The following is a 13,421-nucleotide window of genomic DNA, read 5'->3' on the forward strand; positions in this document are numbered from 1 at the left end:
TTCGGGAAGAAAGAGAGAGAGAGAGGAAGAAGAAACACGAGAGTCGGAATGTGTGTGTGTCACATCACATGCACCTACTGTACTGTATACGGATCTCATGGCTGCGTATGCGTGTCTTCTCGCTCATTAGGCAGATTGGCGTGGATGCGATAAGAGGAGATGAGAGGAGAGCATCGCGGCCTTGGCAGAAGATTCGAGGCTCGTCTGATGCCCGTTTGCATCAACGCTGTGTGGCACCTGTCAGGCCGAGACACGCACGCACTGTGACGTGCTGAGATACTGTGACACACTGTGTGTGAGTGTGTTTGTGTTGAAGTCACGGTCCCTGTGGCAAAGCTCACAGCGTACAAATTGATTTTTTTTTTCTTTTTGCACTCTTGTGCCATTCGACACATGTCCTATTTCATTTCAATGCTGGCTGCCAAACTCTTAGGTATCTTCATTTCCCTCTTTCTCTCTCTCTCTCTCTCTCTCTCCCTCCCTCTCTCTCCCTCTCTCCACATCCTTCCTTCCCTCTTCTGCCCCCCTCTCACTGTCATTACATCTGCGACCCGTGTCCTTGCGACAAGTTGGATCCCTTCCCAGGATGCTCTACTCAGCTGATTGGGATTTGGATTCCCCTCCATGCCAGAAAGTTCCCAGACAAAGTTTCTTTCTTGTAATCCTATTTTTTCTCTCCATAAAACCTCTTAGAAAATAATGAAGGACTTCTTGGATGTCACACACTGTATTGTTGAATTCTTTCTCACTTATTGTAAAATGTCATCTAGTGGAAACTTTATGATCAATGTGAGGCCAGTGTCTTGTGTGAGTCATCTCAAAGGGCTTTTCTTCACCTTCATGAATGTCAACACCGTCCTCATGCTGCAGACATAAATACAGGAGTCAAGTGTATGTGATGGTCTCCATACCCTCATTATCCTGCTCCCCTGGCCATCCATAGTTGTTATGAGTGTGTGTTGTGTCTCTACATCTTCATGTCACCTCTCGTGGATTTCACACATACAACTACACTCAGCTTTGACTTCACTGGAATTCAAATGTGATCCATTGCACCTCTTCATTGTGTACTTCCATGTTTCCAGCAAGAATCTGCTGGAGGTATGTGGGCCATACTTGGGCCAATGACCAAGGCATATGTTGGGCCAGAGGTTTCATTTTGCTATATGGGAAAAGACGTACCATCATACCATTTGATGCTCATAGCACACACCAGAAATACCATCCAGACAGATAAAGTTGTCAGGGCACAGGAATGGGGGATGTGATGATCTAAGGTACTGCTGTGTGTCTAGTGTGATAGAATAGAGGGGTGTGTCCTGTGGGCCTTCACGGTGAACAATAAGAACAAGTGTTTTGATGCGCATCACACGCTGTTGGTATGTGTTGCCCTAAATACTGGTTGCTAAGTCATCACTAGGTCGTTAAGTATGCGTTCCTTTTTGACTGTCAAGACAAATAAAAACTGTGTGTGTTAATTGAAGGATACATTATATGTGGGTGTCTAGTCTCTGTTGAACTGATGATTCTTAGGTGTGTGGATGTCAGTGCTGTGTATGAAAGCATGTGTTCACGCTCACGTCACAATGAGTAGTGAGTGGCGGAGTATCATCGACTAGAGGGCCCCCTCTGATACGATGATTGCAGGTTCTCACCACTTCAGCCCCCACCATGTAATTACGCACAGGCAGTTTCAGCCACCAGCTAGCTGATGACAGGGAACACCACAGGGCATCGCTCGGCATGGCACCATGCAGCTTTCACTCCTCTCCCTCTCTCTCACCTCCGCCCACCGCCACCCTCATCAGTCACTGCCAGAATCCTGTTTGATTTGTTTTCGAAAGCATCTACATGCCTCGCAGGGAATATTTAGTATTTTCTCTTCCATATTCAGTTCCCACGTCTTCTCTTCCCATGAATCATTCGTTTTTTTATCTCCCACTTGTTAACCATATGATATTTGAATTCTTCAGTTTATTAGGCCGCCATTGCTGTTGTTAGGGCATCTTTTCTTAATTCATTATTATCTGAAACAATGATATTTCAGTCCTCATTCTGAGTTTTGGTGCTACACTGTCACTAAGTGAAGCACTAGTTACAATAACTTAAATGGTGACATACAAATACAGAGTCAAACCTCAAATGGGTAAGTTCAATCAGAGTCTACGATCGGTAAAGGTGTGCAAGACCAGACCCGTAAAGCTTGGTACTGGAAACAACCTTTGACCCACGATTATATAGATATGAATTTCGGACCAGACCCTCAACCAAACACCAAACATTCATTTGTTTCACATAGATTTCAGCTTTAGTCAACTTTTTTTTTTTCGACCTTCAGTAAGTCTTCACTGAACAGAGTCATGTACAATCCTGAGAACAAGATGTCAGACAGGAATGAATGCCACAGGACAGAGAAAATAGACAATGGTAATACACATGTTTGTTGCTCTACAGTAAGTGTATGCACACCCGCCCTAAACCCCCAAGATCGCTCAGGACATTATGCCACGCCTGACAAATAGAGCTTGTCAGAGTGTACGTTGCTGTGACGATACTTCTTATTTCGTCTGCTCATCATGGTGACCTCGAGCCAGCAACAGACACATCTCCACAGAGATGGATCCGTTTACACTGAAACTGCGATTTGTTCCAGTATTTGGCTCAGATCAGAGGACGCTGCCTTGCCACGCCTTTGTGATTTTGTTGCTGAGGGCTTACCAGTGGTGCCTGACCCTGCCCATTTAGAGGGTGTGTGTGTGTGTGTGTGTGTGTGTGTGTGTGTGTTCATGTGCGTGGTTAGTGTCTGCATCCAAAATTCCTGTGGGAGTCTATAATGGATTTGTCAGTTTTGCACAAATGAAACATACAGTGTGTAACACACAGTATTTTTGTATCTTTTGCTCATCATGTCTACAAACCTAATGGGTTGGTCACAACATTGAAATGAAATACTGAATGTGCTCTTTCCTTGTTAGTTCACTATTCGGTATGAGCTGTGTGTGGCGAAAAATGCCATTACTTCCTGTATGAGACTTCTTGTTACTGATGTCACGGAAACAAGCAGGACTAATCCATTAAGGGCAATCCTCGGGGAGTACAGAGATCAGGCCTGAACACATTGTCACCACTTATCATTGGGATATGCTTTGCTCTACAATGCCACAGGGAGCCATTTAAAGCCTAAACTCTCTCTTTATCCTACAAAGCATGGGAACAGAACCTTGGTAAAGGAGGTTACAGGACAGTGAGTAGAGAAAAAGAAGGCAGGAGTGGGATGGTCACACAGAAAAAGCAATATTTTTATAGTTTTTTTTATAGCTGGACATTGCTTGTTTACTTTGCTAAAAGAGTACACTGTGTTTTTCTTCGTGGTACTTTTATCCAAACAGATTTAGTTTTCACTGTATAACAACAAAAACAGTTTTTTTTTTTTTTTTTTTTTTTATTCTGTTGCTTAACGATCTCAGAAAGGAAACTTGTTGGGTTTTTGTTTTTCGCCTGTATGTAACAGTGTACACTCAGCTGCCAGTTTATTACATACACTTAACTGAAGCTTTTTGGTGTAGTTTCTGTTGGTGTTGAATGGCATTTTACTTTTCACAGGGGAGATTTTAATATTTAGTCTACACTCATTCCTGTAAGTAGTGTGCACAAAATGTTAGAAACACAGGTATAGAAAAATCCTATTGACAGGACATTATGCGGCTTTGTAAGTTGGTCCACCACTCTGGCCCAAACTGAAATGTACCTGTACTGAATGGATTGGTACATTTATGGTTCCTTGATGATACTGTATTTCTTCTTGACTTTGGTGATTTGAGGGAGTAACTTTGGAGATCTGTTAGCATTTTTTTTTTTATCTAGCTCCATCATCTGGTCAGATATTTACTTGCTTTGTATTTTGGTTAATGACCAAAACCCCGCCTCTAGCCTCCCATAGCCTTAGCTTCTAAACATCAGCATATATATTATTATTAAAATGCGTCAGTCAAGTACTAGGGTCAAATTAAATTTCCTATCTCCTTCTATCCCTCTGCTGTGCTTTCCCTCTCTCATGCCTCTTCTGCTGAGGTTTCAGTATAATTCTCTTAACTGAGTTACAGGCACAGGTGCTTCACACACTAACTCGTCATTACTCACTTTTAGCCACACACCTACTTGTCATCGGTCATGTATGACTCTGCCTCAGCAAACCCCATATTTCCTGGATGTCCCCTATCTCTGATGTTAAATTTTTTTTTGTTCATGTTTCTTTAATGTACTTGCTTTCACTAAAACACACACACACACACACACACACACAAACGCATATAGATGGGAGCATTTACACACACACACGCACTCACATGCGAGTATGAGTCATGCACAACATCAATTTGACATGCAGCCCACTCTCCCAGGCAGAGCGCTGCCTTTTTGGATCAAACTAGATTGTTGGAGCATTAAGCCAGTAAGAGCTCCTGCAGACAAACAGGTAAACAAAACGTTTACTGTATGTCTGTCCCCTGAGTCCCCGGAAGATGATTTTGTCTTATTCCAGAAATATCAAAATGAATCAAACTGTTTTTCTCTCTCTCCTTTGTGCTTTTCCTCCTCTCTTTTGTTCACTTTCCACTCTTATAGATTGTGGTGTGTGTTTTGAGTGTGTGTTTTGAGAGCAAAATACTAAAAGAAATGGAAATATCTCATCAAAGCAGACTGACGTCAGTTTCAATATATGTGAGGAGACTTCCTCCCAGCCTTCAATGTCAGGAGCCTAATACTCATAAATCTGTGTGTGTGTGTGTGTGTTAGACTTTCAAGCATGGTTTCCCCTTCCTCAGAATTGCTTTTTCAGAGTAAATGGTTTTTGAAAAGCCTTGACATTTTGTGCTTGTGCGATTCTCAGGATTTTGTATTTCTGTACAAATATGACTCATTTAATCTTTCTGCATACATGTGTGTGTGTGTGTGTGTGTGTGTGTGTGTGTGTATTCCAGCTACCATAATTTTGAACGAGCTAAATTGGACAGAAGCCTTGGAGGATGTTTTCCGGAAAAACAAAGAGGAAGATCCCTCACTCCTCTGGCAGGTGTTTGGTTCTGCCACCGGACTGGCACGATACTACCCAGGTGAGCAGCCCAGCAGCCAATGGGATTTCTCCATCAGCCTGCTGACCTTGCATGTGGTCAGTGATGGGGACAAAAACTGCCACCGAAGGGCCATTTCATCATGTTGCCGCCAGATGCATGCAAACACAAGCAGACACTGTGTTGCTGTTGGCTGACTTTGTCACAACTCTGTCTTGTGATTGTGGGCTGAGAAATAGGCCAGACAGTCATGAATGAATCACTTTATGAAAACATATATAACACTGGTCATGACCGTTGTATCTCCCATAATGTTTAACAAGTTGCAGCTGTTGTACACCATCTTCATCGTCACAAAAGTTACAAGTCATGAGAGATTTGCATTTGGATTGTCTTTCATACCTCAAAGATTGTATTATTATCTGCCAGTCATGGCTGTGCACTTAATATCTAGCTAGCGCCAGGAGGCAAATAGCTTAACTTAGCATTAAAACTGGATGCAATAACAACTAGCTGGGCTCTTTCTATAAGGTTTTTGATCGTTCCCTGGCAACTTCACAGTGACGACAAGGTCCAGGAAGTTACTGCTCCCAGCTGCTTCCCGCGTTTATGCTAAGCTAAGCTAAGATAAGCCTCCTGGGTGTAGTTGGATACTTACTTACACACAGAGAAGAGAATGGTATTGAACTTCTCAGCTAACTCTTAGCAAGAAAGTGAATAAGAATATTTCACAAAAACTATTCCTTTAAAATATAACATATATTAAGATAATAGAAAAGCAGGAGACCAAATTACGATGGGATGTCGCTAAAGCAATGTGTATGGTGTAATGAAACATGACATGAGAGAACAGGTGTCAGATTTATGCACTGTCCCTAATTCCTTTCCCTGTCCTCGCACCTTAACATTTTTTTTTCCTTCTGCCGAATCCCAGCATCCCCTTGGATGGACTTGAGCAATTCAGCCAATAAGATTGACCTCTACGATGTGCGCAGGCGCCCGTGGTGAGTGCGGACGCTCGTTATGGGATGTGCAGTTTGTGTTTCTGTGTGTCTAATCATCTCCTTGTCAGTCATTACTCTAGTGTTTGTCAAGGGCGCACACACAAGTTCATTCATTCTACCTGTGTAACTGTCATATTAAGCATTAATTTGCAAAAACTATATTTGCATGTTACATAAACTGATTACACATAAGACCTTCTGCACACGCGCACACACACACACACACACACACACACACACACACAGACACAGATGCACAGTTTAAAACAATCAAATCCAGGTCTCTGACCAAAGCCAAACAAACACATCAGAGCACTATGATGATTAAACCACTGCAGATCAAAGGGTTCCAATTCAAAAGCTTCATTAGTCTCCCAAAAATGATTAAAATATGGCTGGAAGCCACCAATTCTCTTTTAACTATGTTATTAAATTTCATTAGTCTCAAAAGCCCCCTTGGCTCCTGTGTACTCAAACTTTGAACACAGAGAGGCTGTTTATTTATTAAAAAAACGATTAGATGTGCTAAGTCTCTGTGTTGTGTAGAAAAAGCATTAAAATGCATTTCTGCATTATTATAATTGCTTTTATGTCTCTATTTTTTCACATGTGCATCCCTTCATGTGTTCAATATCCACGACCTGTGTGTGTGTGTGTGTGTGTGTGTGTGTGTGTGTGTGTGTGTGTGTGTGTGTGTATTCCAGCTACCATAATTTTGAACGAGCTAAATTGGACAGAAGCCTTGGAGGATGTTTTCCGGAAAAACAAAGAGGAAGATCCCTCACTCCTCTGGCAGGTGTTTGGTTCTGCCACCGGACTGGCACGATACTACCCAGGTGAGCAGCCCAGCAGCCAATGGGATTTCTCCATCAGCCTGCTGACCTTGCATGTGGTCAGTGATGGGGACAAAAACTGCCACCGAAGGGCCATTTCATCATGTTGCCGCCAGATGCATGCAAACACAAGCAGACACTGTGTTGCTGTTGGCTGACTTTGTCACAACTCTGTCTTGTGATTGTGGGCTGAGAAATAGGCCAGACAGTCATGAATGAATCACTTTATGAAAACATATATAACACTGGTCATGACCGTTGTATCTCCCATAATGTTTAACAAGTTGCAGCTGTTGTACACCATCTTCATCGTCACAAAAGTTACAAGTCATGAGAGATTTGCATTTGGATTGTCTTTCATACCTCAAAGATTGTATTATTATCTGCCAGTCATGGCTGTGCACTTAATATCTAGCTAGCGCCAGGAGGCAAATAGCTTAACTTAGCATTAAAACTGGATGCAATAACAACTAGCTGGGCTCTTTCTATAAGGTTTTTGATCGTTCCCTGGCAACTTCACAGTGACGACAAGGTCCAGGAAGTTACTGCTCCCAGCTGCTTCCCGCGTTTATGCTAAGCTAAGCTAAGATAAGCCTCCTGGGTGTAGTTGGATACTTACTTACACACAGAGAAGAGAATGGTATTGAACTTCTCAGCTAACTCTTAGCAAGAAAGTGAATAAGAATATTTCACAAAAACTATTCCTTTAAAATATAACATATATTAAGATAATAGAAAAGCAGGAGACCAAATTACGATGGGATGTCGCTAAAGCAATGTGTATGGTGTAATGAAACATGACATGAGAGAACAGGTGTCAGATTTATGCACTGTCCCTAATTCCTTTCCCTGTCCTCGCACCTTAACATTTTTTTTTCCTTCTGCCGAATCCCAGCATCCCCTTGGATGGACTTGAGCAATTCAGCCAATAAGATTGACCTCTACGATGTGCGCAGGCGCCCGTGGTGAGTGCGGACGCTCGTTATGGGATGTGCAGTTTGTGTTTCTGTGTGTCTAATCATCTCCTTGTCAGTCATTACTCTAGTGTTTGTCAAGGGCGCACACACAAGTTCATTCATTCTACCTGTGTAACTGTCATATTAAGCATTAATTTGCAAAAACTATATTTGCATGTTACATAAACTGATTACACATAAGACCTTCTGCACACGCGCACACACACACACACACACACACACACACACACACACACACACAGACACAGATGCACAGTTTAAAACAATCAAATCCAGGTCTCTGACCAAAGCCAAACAAACACATCAGAGCACTATGATGATTAAACCACTGCAGATCAAAGGGTTCCAATTCAAAAGCTTCATTAGTCTCCCAAAAATGATTAAAATATGGCTGGAAGCCACCAATTCTCTTTTAACTATGTTATTAAATTTCATTAGTCTCAAAAGCCCCCTTGGCTCCTGTGTACTCAAACTTTGAACACAGAGAGGCTGTTTATTTATTAAAAAAACGATTAGATGTGCTAAGTCTCTGTGTTGTGTAGAAAAAGCATTAAAATGCATTTCTGCATTATTATAATTGCTTTTATGTCTCTATTTTTTCACATGTGCATCCCTTCATGTGTTCAATATCCACGACCTGTGTGTGTGTGTGTGTGTGTGTGTGTGTGTGTGTGTGTGTTATTACTCACCAGGTACATTCAAGGGGCAGCGTCACCCAAGGACATGCTGATCCTGGTGGATGCGTGAGTGACGACCTTATGATTCATCCATTACAGTCAGATTTTATTTCCTTTTGCGCGCCGGATGGCCCTGATGCTAGCTCTCTGACTGGCCTCAGCCCGCTGGGCGCTGCTGCGCTGTGCTCTCGGCTGCCTCGGTGCTCCTGTGACACTGACAAACAAAACGCAATCAGTGTATCGGGCAACCGCATCGTTTACAGTCCTGTTATTTCTTACTGTTATTCATGCCTTGAAAATTTTATTGTAGAAGAACTAAGATGTTCATAGAGGATCCTGGAGCGATATCTGTCACAACAGCAGTTTAGTCTTTGATCATATTATAGAAACAAACAATACCAACAATAAATTCATTGTTTACATCTTAATAAGTGGCATTGAATAATTCTTTTACATTGAACGAGAGATACAAACTCAAGGATAAGCCTAGAAATATTCTATATTGGCGTTATTGTCAATGGTCAAAGCTTGATATAGCTCACTCCTCTGGGCCATAGAGGTCAGTCTTTGTCCGAGACCTGTTAAAAACAGTCACATCAGTGAGTCCCACAGTTGCACTGTGCGACATGTTCCTTAATTATCGTGAACATGGGCACAGTAGTTTATTTTGTGTCAATTATAATGCAAATACTCCCAAGCACACAGAATGTGTATTAATCCACAGTTGAAAGTAGTCCCCAGCAAGTCCTCTGTTAACTCCAGTGTGAGTAATCTTTGCTGAAAAATACAGTGCCCAGCTGTTTTAGGAAATTACTGAGCCTTTTTTTTTTTATGTTGAAGACACATTTTTGAAGGTTTACATCTTCAGTTGGAGGCTATAAGCTTGGTTGCCAAGTGCTAGAGACAAAATATACAAGTATTTAGAAAACAACTAACCAATAGTTGATTTTGGTCTTTTCATGGGATTTGTTGACTATAAGAAAAATATAGTATAACACCAACCTTGCTTTTTCTGGTGGCATTTTTATATTGGTGATTTTTTTTAACTTATGATTGGCAATGATTCACCAAGTTTTTTACCCACTTCCTTATTTACCACTCGGTTGGAGACTCATTGCACGGCACCAATGTTACAATGACAGTGCAATAAGATGAATGAGAAACTTAAGTCCACTCGTAGCTCTCAACACAGCGCTGGTAATTGGTACTCAAATCTGCCACCGTCACGCTTGGAACTCCTTTTCTTTTCTGTCACCTGCAGGAACGAATTAAGTGATATATTTATAGCTCCACCTGGACAAGGCTCCCAACTTCAATATAGAATGTTACTACATGAGTCTTTGGAGAGACTTTGTCATTCATTTTATGCTAACATTAACAGATTGTATGCAAGCCATTAGCTAAGACATGGAGGCCGAAGGGTTGAAACATGGCAAAGGTGCAAAGTAAGATATCTCACCAACAAGCCACATTGCTATGAAGTTTGATGTGGATATTCATGATTTGGATACCCATTGACCCTTCCTTCGGTGCACTAATCAGGAAGAAAGTCCATTTGTTCTTTGCACAAAATATCAAAGGGCAAATGGACAGACAGAGATATTTGTACTTGGTTTATTCACCCATCTATTCTTTGCCTTGTCTGGCTGTGGTGGCAACAGCAAAGAGAGCCAGTTGTGTGTACATATATATATATATATATATATATATATATATACCCTGATGTTGATTTATGTTGTATAACACACACCATCTTTTTTTCAAACTGCAGGAGTGGCAGCGTTTCAGGTCTCACCCTCAAACTCATCCGAACATCCGTTAACAAGATGCTTGAGACCCTATCTGACGATGACTACGTGAACGTCGTCTCCGTGAGTATTCAACACCAATGAAAATAAATGTGGCCTATAATAATATTTACTTTAGAAATACTCAACTTTGTGTTGTATTTTTATTTTTTTAATCATGTCCAGAAAATTCCTGTGTTTTTGTACGTGCACTGAATTTCCAGGTGCACACACTGCTGAATGTTAATGTGGCCATTATTTGTGCCTTGGCTGTTTGAGAAGCTTCACTCCTGTGGTTTGAGTCATTGGTTTAAACATGGCAGTGACCTTTCGAGTCGCTTAATGTACCACACATGGATGGATCTTTATTGCGGCTGCATATGTGCATGAGTGCATGCATGCTTGTGTGGTCATTTGTCTGACTCAAAGTATCTATATGTGTATGTATGTTGTATATGTGCGTGAATGTGCATGAGTGTGTTGATGAAGGGGTCTGTATGAGAGAAATATGTCAAGAGCATCAGAGCTGAGTCCAAGTATGTGTGCCTAATAGAGCGGACTCATGACACAGTTTGAGCAAACCCTAGAATGCCACAAGATAAGTTTGACAAATGAATATGTGCTGCTTTATGACCGACACATCACATCAGTGCCATGTAACGGAAAAGCCCCTGTTAGCACAGTTGTAATTCTGTAGGAGTCTCAGGCATCAAAGGATGTGAGGAAATATTCATCCATCATCATTTAAAGCACCATAGCCCGGTCATGCTTCCTGGTGATATTAATGGTGGAAAGAAAAATAACACAGTTTTAAATGGTTAGAGGGGATATTTGCCTCTACTGGAGGAATTTGCGAGTAATTGCAAATGTATTTGAGGCTATCACACTGGATGCAATTAGACCTGAAATGTGAAGGTTACCACTCTAACTTGATTTTGAGCCTTTCAGATATGGTGCTGGCATCCTCCTCTTCATGCTGTTGCTGAGCAACCATGAAACTCTGTTGCTATCTGTCATTTAGTGAAAGTAGCTTAAGCTATATAATTTCGTTAGCTAGCTAAAGAACACTTGCAATGCTCTAATGCAATTACATATTCTCTGGTGATGCAAAGTGAAGGGAGGTAATCGCCACCAAACTGTCCTTTCAGTCCCTTGCTTACACTGAATGTAACAGGAGAAGGTTCGCCACTGTTTTTATCTGACTGGACAAGGGCACATTGAAAGTAATGAAAAAGAGGTGACTGCTAACAAAATGTCATTTCGCCCTCTTACTTTGTCACATTTGTCATTTTCTCTGATAAATACAATTAAACAAGAACACAAGGACACCGTGATTGAACCACATAGCTGTTAAAAGGACGAGTCATTTGGCCAATAACTGAAAACAATGACATGCTGTGAGGAGGAAGGCAGACACGCCAGAGCAGGACATGTCAAAGTGCCTGATAAATAAAGATTGAAATCCCAATAAGACTTGATGTGTTTATGATATTTTATTGTGAATATTTGTGTCTCACCTTGTCCACCAAATGCTGAAGTCAGCCTCCAATATATATGAAAAGAAAGACTTAAAACAAAAAGGTAAAATATACTAACTCGCTTTCTGGTTCGAGAGTTAGATGAGAAGATTAAAACCAGTATAATAACATGTTAACAAGCTTTAGAGGTGCAGGTACAGTAGTAAGATATGCTTGGGCAGAGCCAGGCTAGCTGTTTCCCCCCCTTTTTCAGTCTTTGGGTTAAGCTAAGCTAAGCTAAGCTAACCGTACAAGAGTGGTGTCAATCTTCTTAGCTAACTCTTGACAAGAAAGCAAATGTTTCCCAGAATTTCAAACTATTTCTTTAAGCTCCTGTCTTGCTGTCTAACCGTATTTTTCCGTTTTCACTGTCTTGCTTTCTGTTCATTTTATCTCGTTGTGGGCTCCACACGTAAAAGCGAAATGTCACAAACCTGAATTAGCATTTTTGGCACCGGGTACATTATGTACTTGGATGTTTCTAAAATCTCCTTGATCCTTATTTGCTTCCTCTTTGTCCTTCTTCCACTCTCTCCTAATGGGGGGAAATATAAATTACTTTTTCAGTCTTCTTTCCAAATGAACCATTAATTACATTTTCTTTCACTTCCCTTAATAAAGCAGTGGTTTATGTTTTTGTTTGGAGCTTTCAAATCAGCTAAGTGAAAGGGCTTTTGAAGTTAATGAAACCAGGCAGCAGTGTAATAAGTATATTGATGGCATCCGACTCAGTTTGTAGACCGTCCAGGAGCATTTTGAAGCTTTTTGAAGGTACAGTCTATTACAGCCTTTCATAATAAAACTGTAATTAAAGCGACTGGGTCTGCTCACAGCTCTGATGTGCGTGTGTGTAGCTGTTCTTACATTTCTGACTTATTAGTTTTTTTTTTGTTTTTAGAGTTGCACTGTTTTCCCATATTTCCCATATTTGTATTTCAGTTGGAGTCTATACATTTGAAAAATCCTTTCTCAGTGCCAGTATGTTGCTGTGACTACACCGCGGTGTCTCACTCACAAACACGCATAGCATTAACCAGAGAAACTAACAAGAATCTCCGCAATTCAACAGTGGATAACTGTCATTACCAGAACTTGTATACATTATAAAACTTGGGTTGGGTTGATTTCTAGGAGGCTCCTTGGGGGAAAAGTCTGTTATTTGGTACTGATTTAAAGATAATGGAGTCTTTATTCTAAGACAGTTGCTTGAGTTAAGGTAGTTGTCTTGAGTTCATAAGCATTTATTGAGTTTGAGAGCAATTTTTTCTTTTAAGAAAACTGCTACATCTCATTTCATAGAAAAACTGATCATTTAAATCTGTATTTTTCATTCATCATTGACAGTTTATATTTATTTAATAACAAGCTTGTTTGTAGACAAACTCATATTTTTGGAAATTTTAGGGTCTTCAGTTGGCCTGTTCTGCACATTCAATATAATTTCATTTGCAAACTTTGAGTCTGGATACATATCTGTGTTTGCAAAGATGTTTAAAGTGTTGTTATTGTTATGACAATTACAACAACATGTATATATATAGTACATGCCCACATACA

General features: G+C 40.8%; 1 protein-coding gene across 1 annotated transcript in view; it reads left to right on the plus strand.

Annotated features, from left to right (window-relative positions):
• The window catches only part of cacna2d1a (calcium channel, voltage-dependent, alpha 2/delta subunit 1a), a 91,694-nt gene that overhangs the window by 43,950 nt on the left and 34,323 nt on the right, over positions 1-13,421 (plus strand). The window contains exons 7-10 of the mRNA XM_056367173.1: positions 4,980-5,111; positions 6,004-6,073; positions 8,576-8,626; positions 10,332-10,431. Of these exons, the coding sequence (XP_056223148.1) occupies positions 4,980-5,111; positions 6,004-6,073; positions 8,576-8,626; positions 10,332-10,431 (353 nt within the window). The remainder of the gene's footprint in view (positions 1-4,979; positions 5,112-6,003; positions 6,074-8,575; positions 8,627-10,331; positions 10,432-13,421) is intronic.

The sequence above is a fragment of the Seriola aureovittata genome, chromosome 22, assembly GCF_021018895.1.
Source record: "Seriola aureovittata isolate HTS-2021-v1 ecotype China chromosome 22, ASM2101889v1, whole genome shotgun sequence".
NCBI classification, from domain to species: domain Eukaryota; kingdom Metazoa; phylum Chordata; class Actinopteri; order Carangiformes; family Carangidae; genus Seriola; species Seriola aureovittata.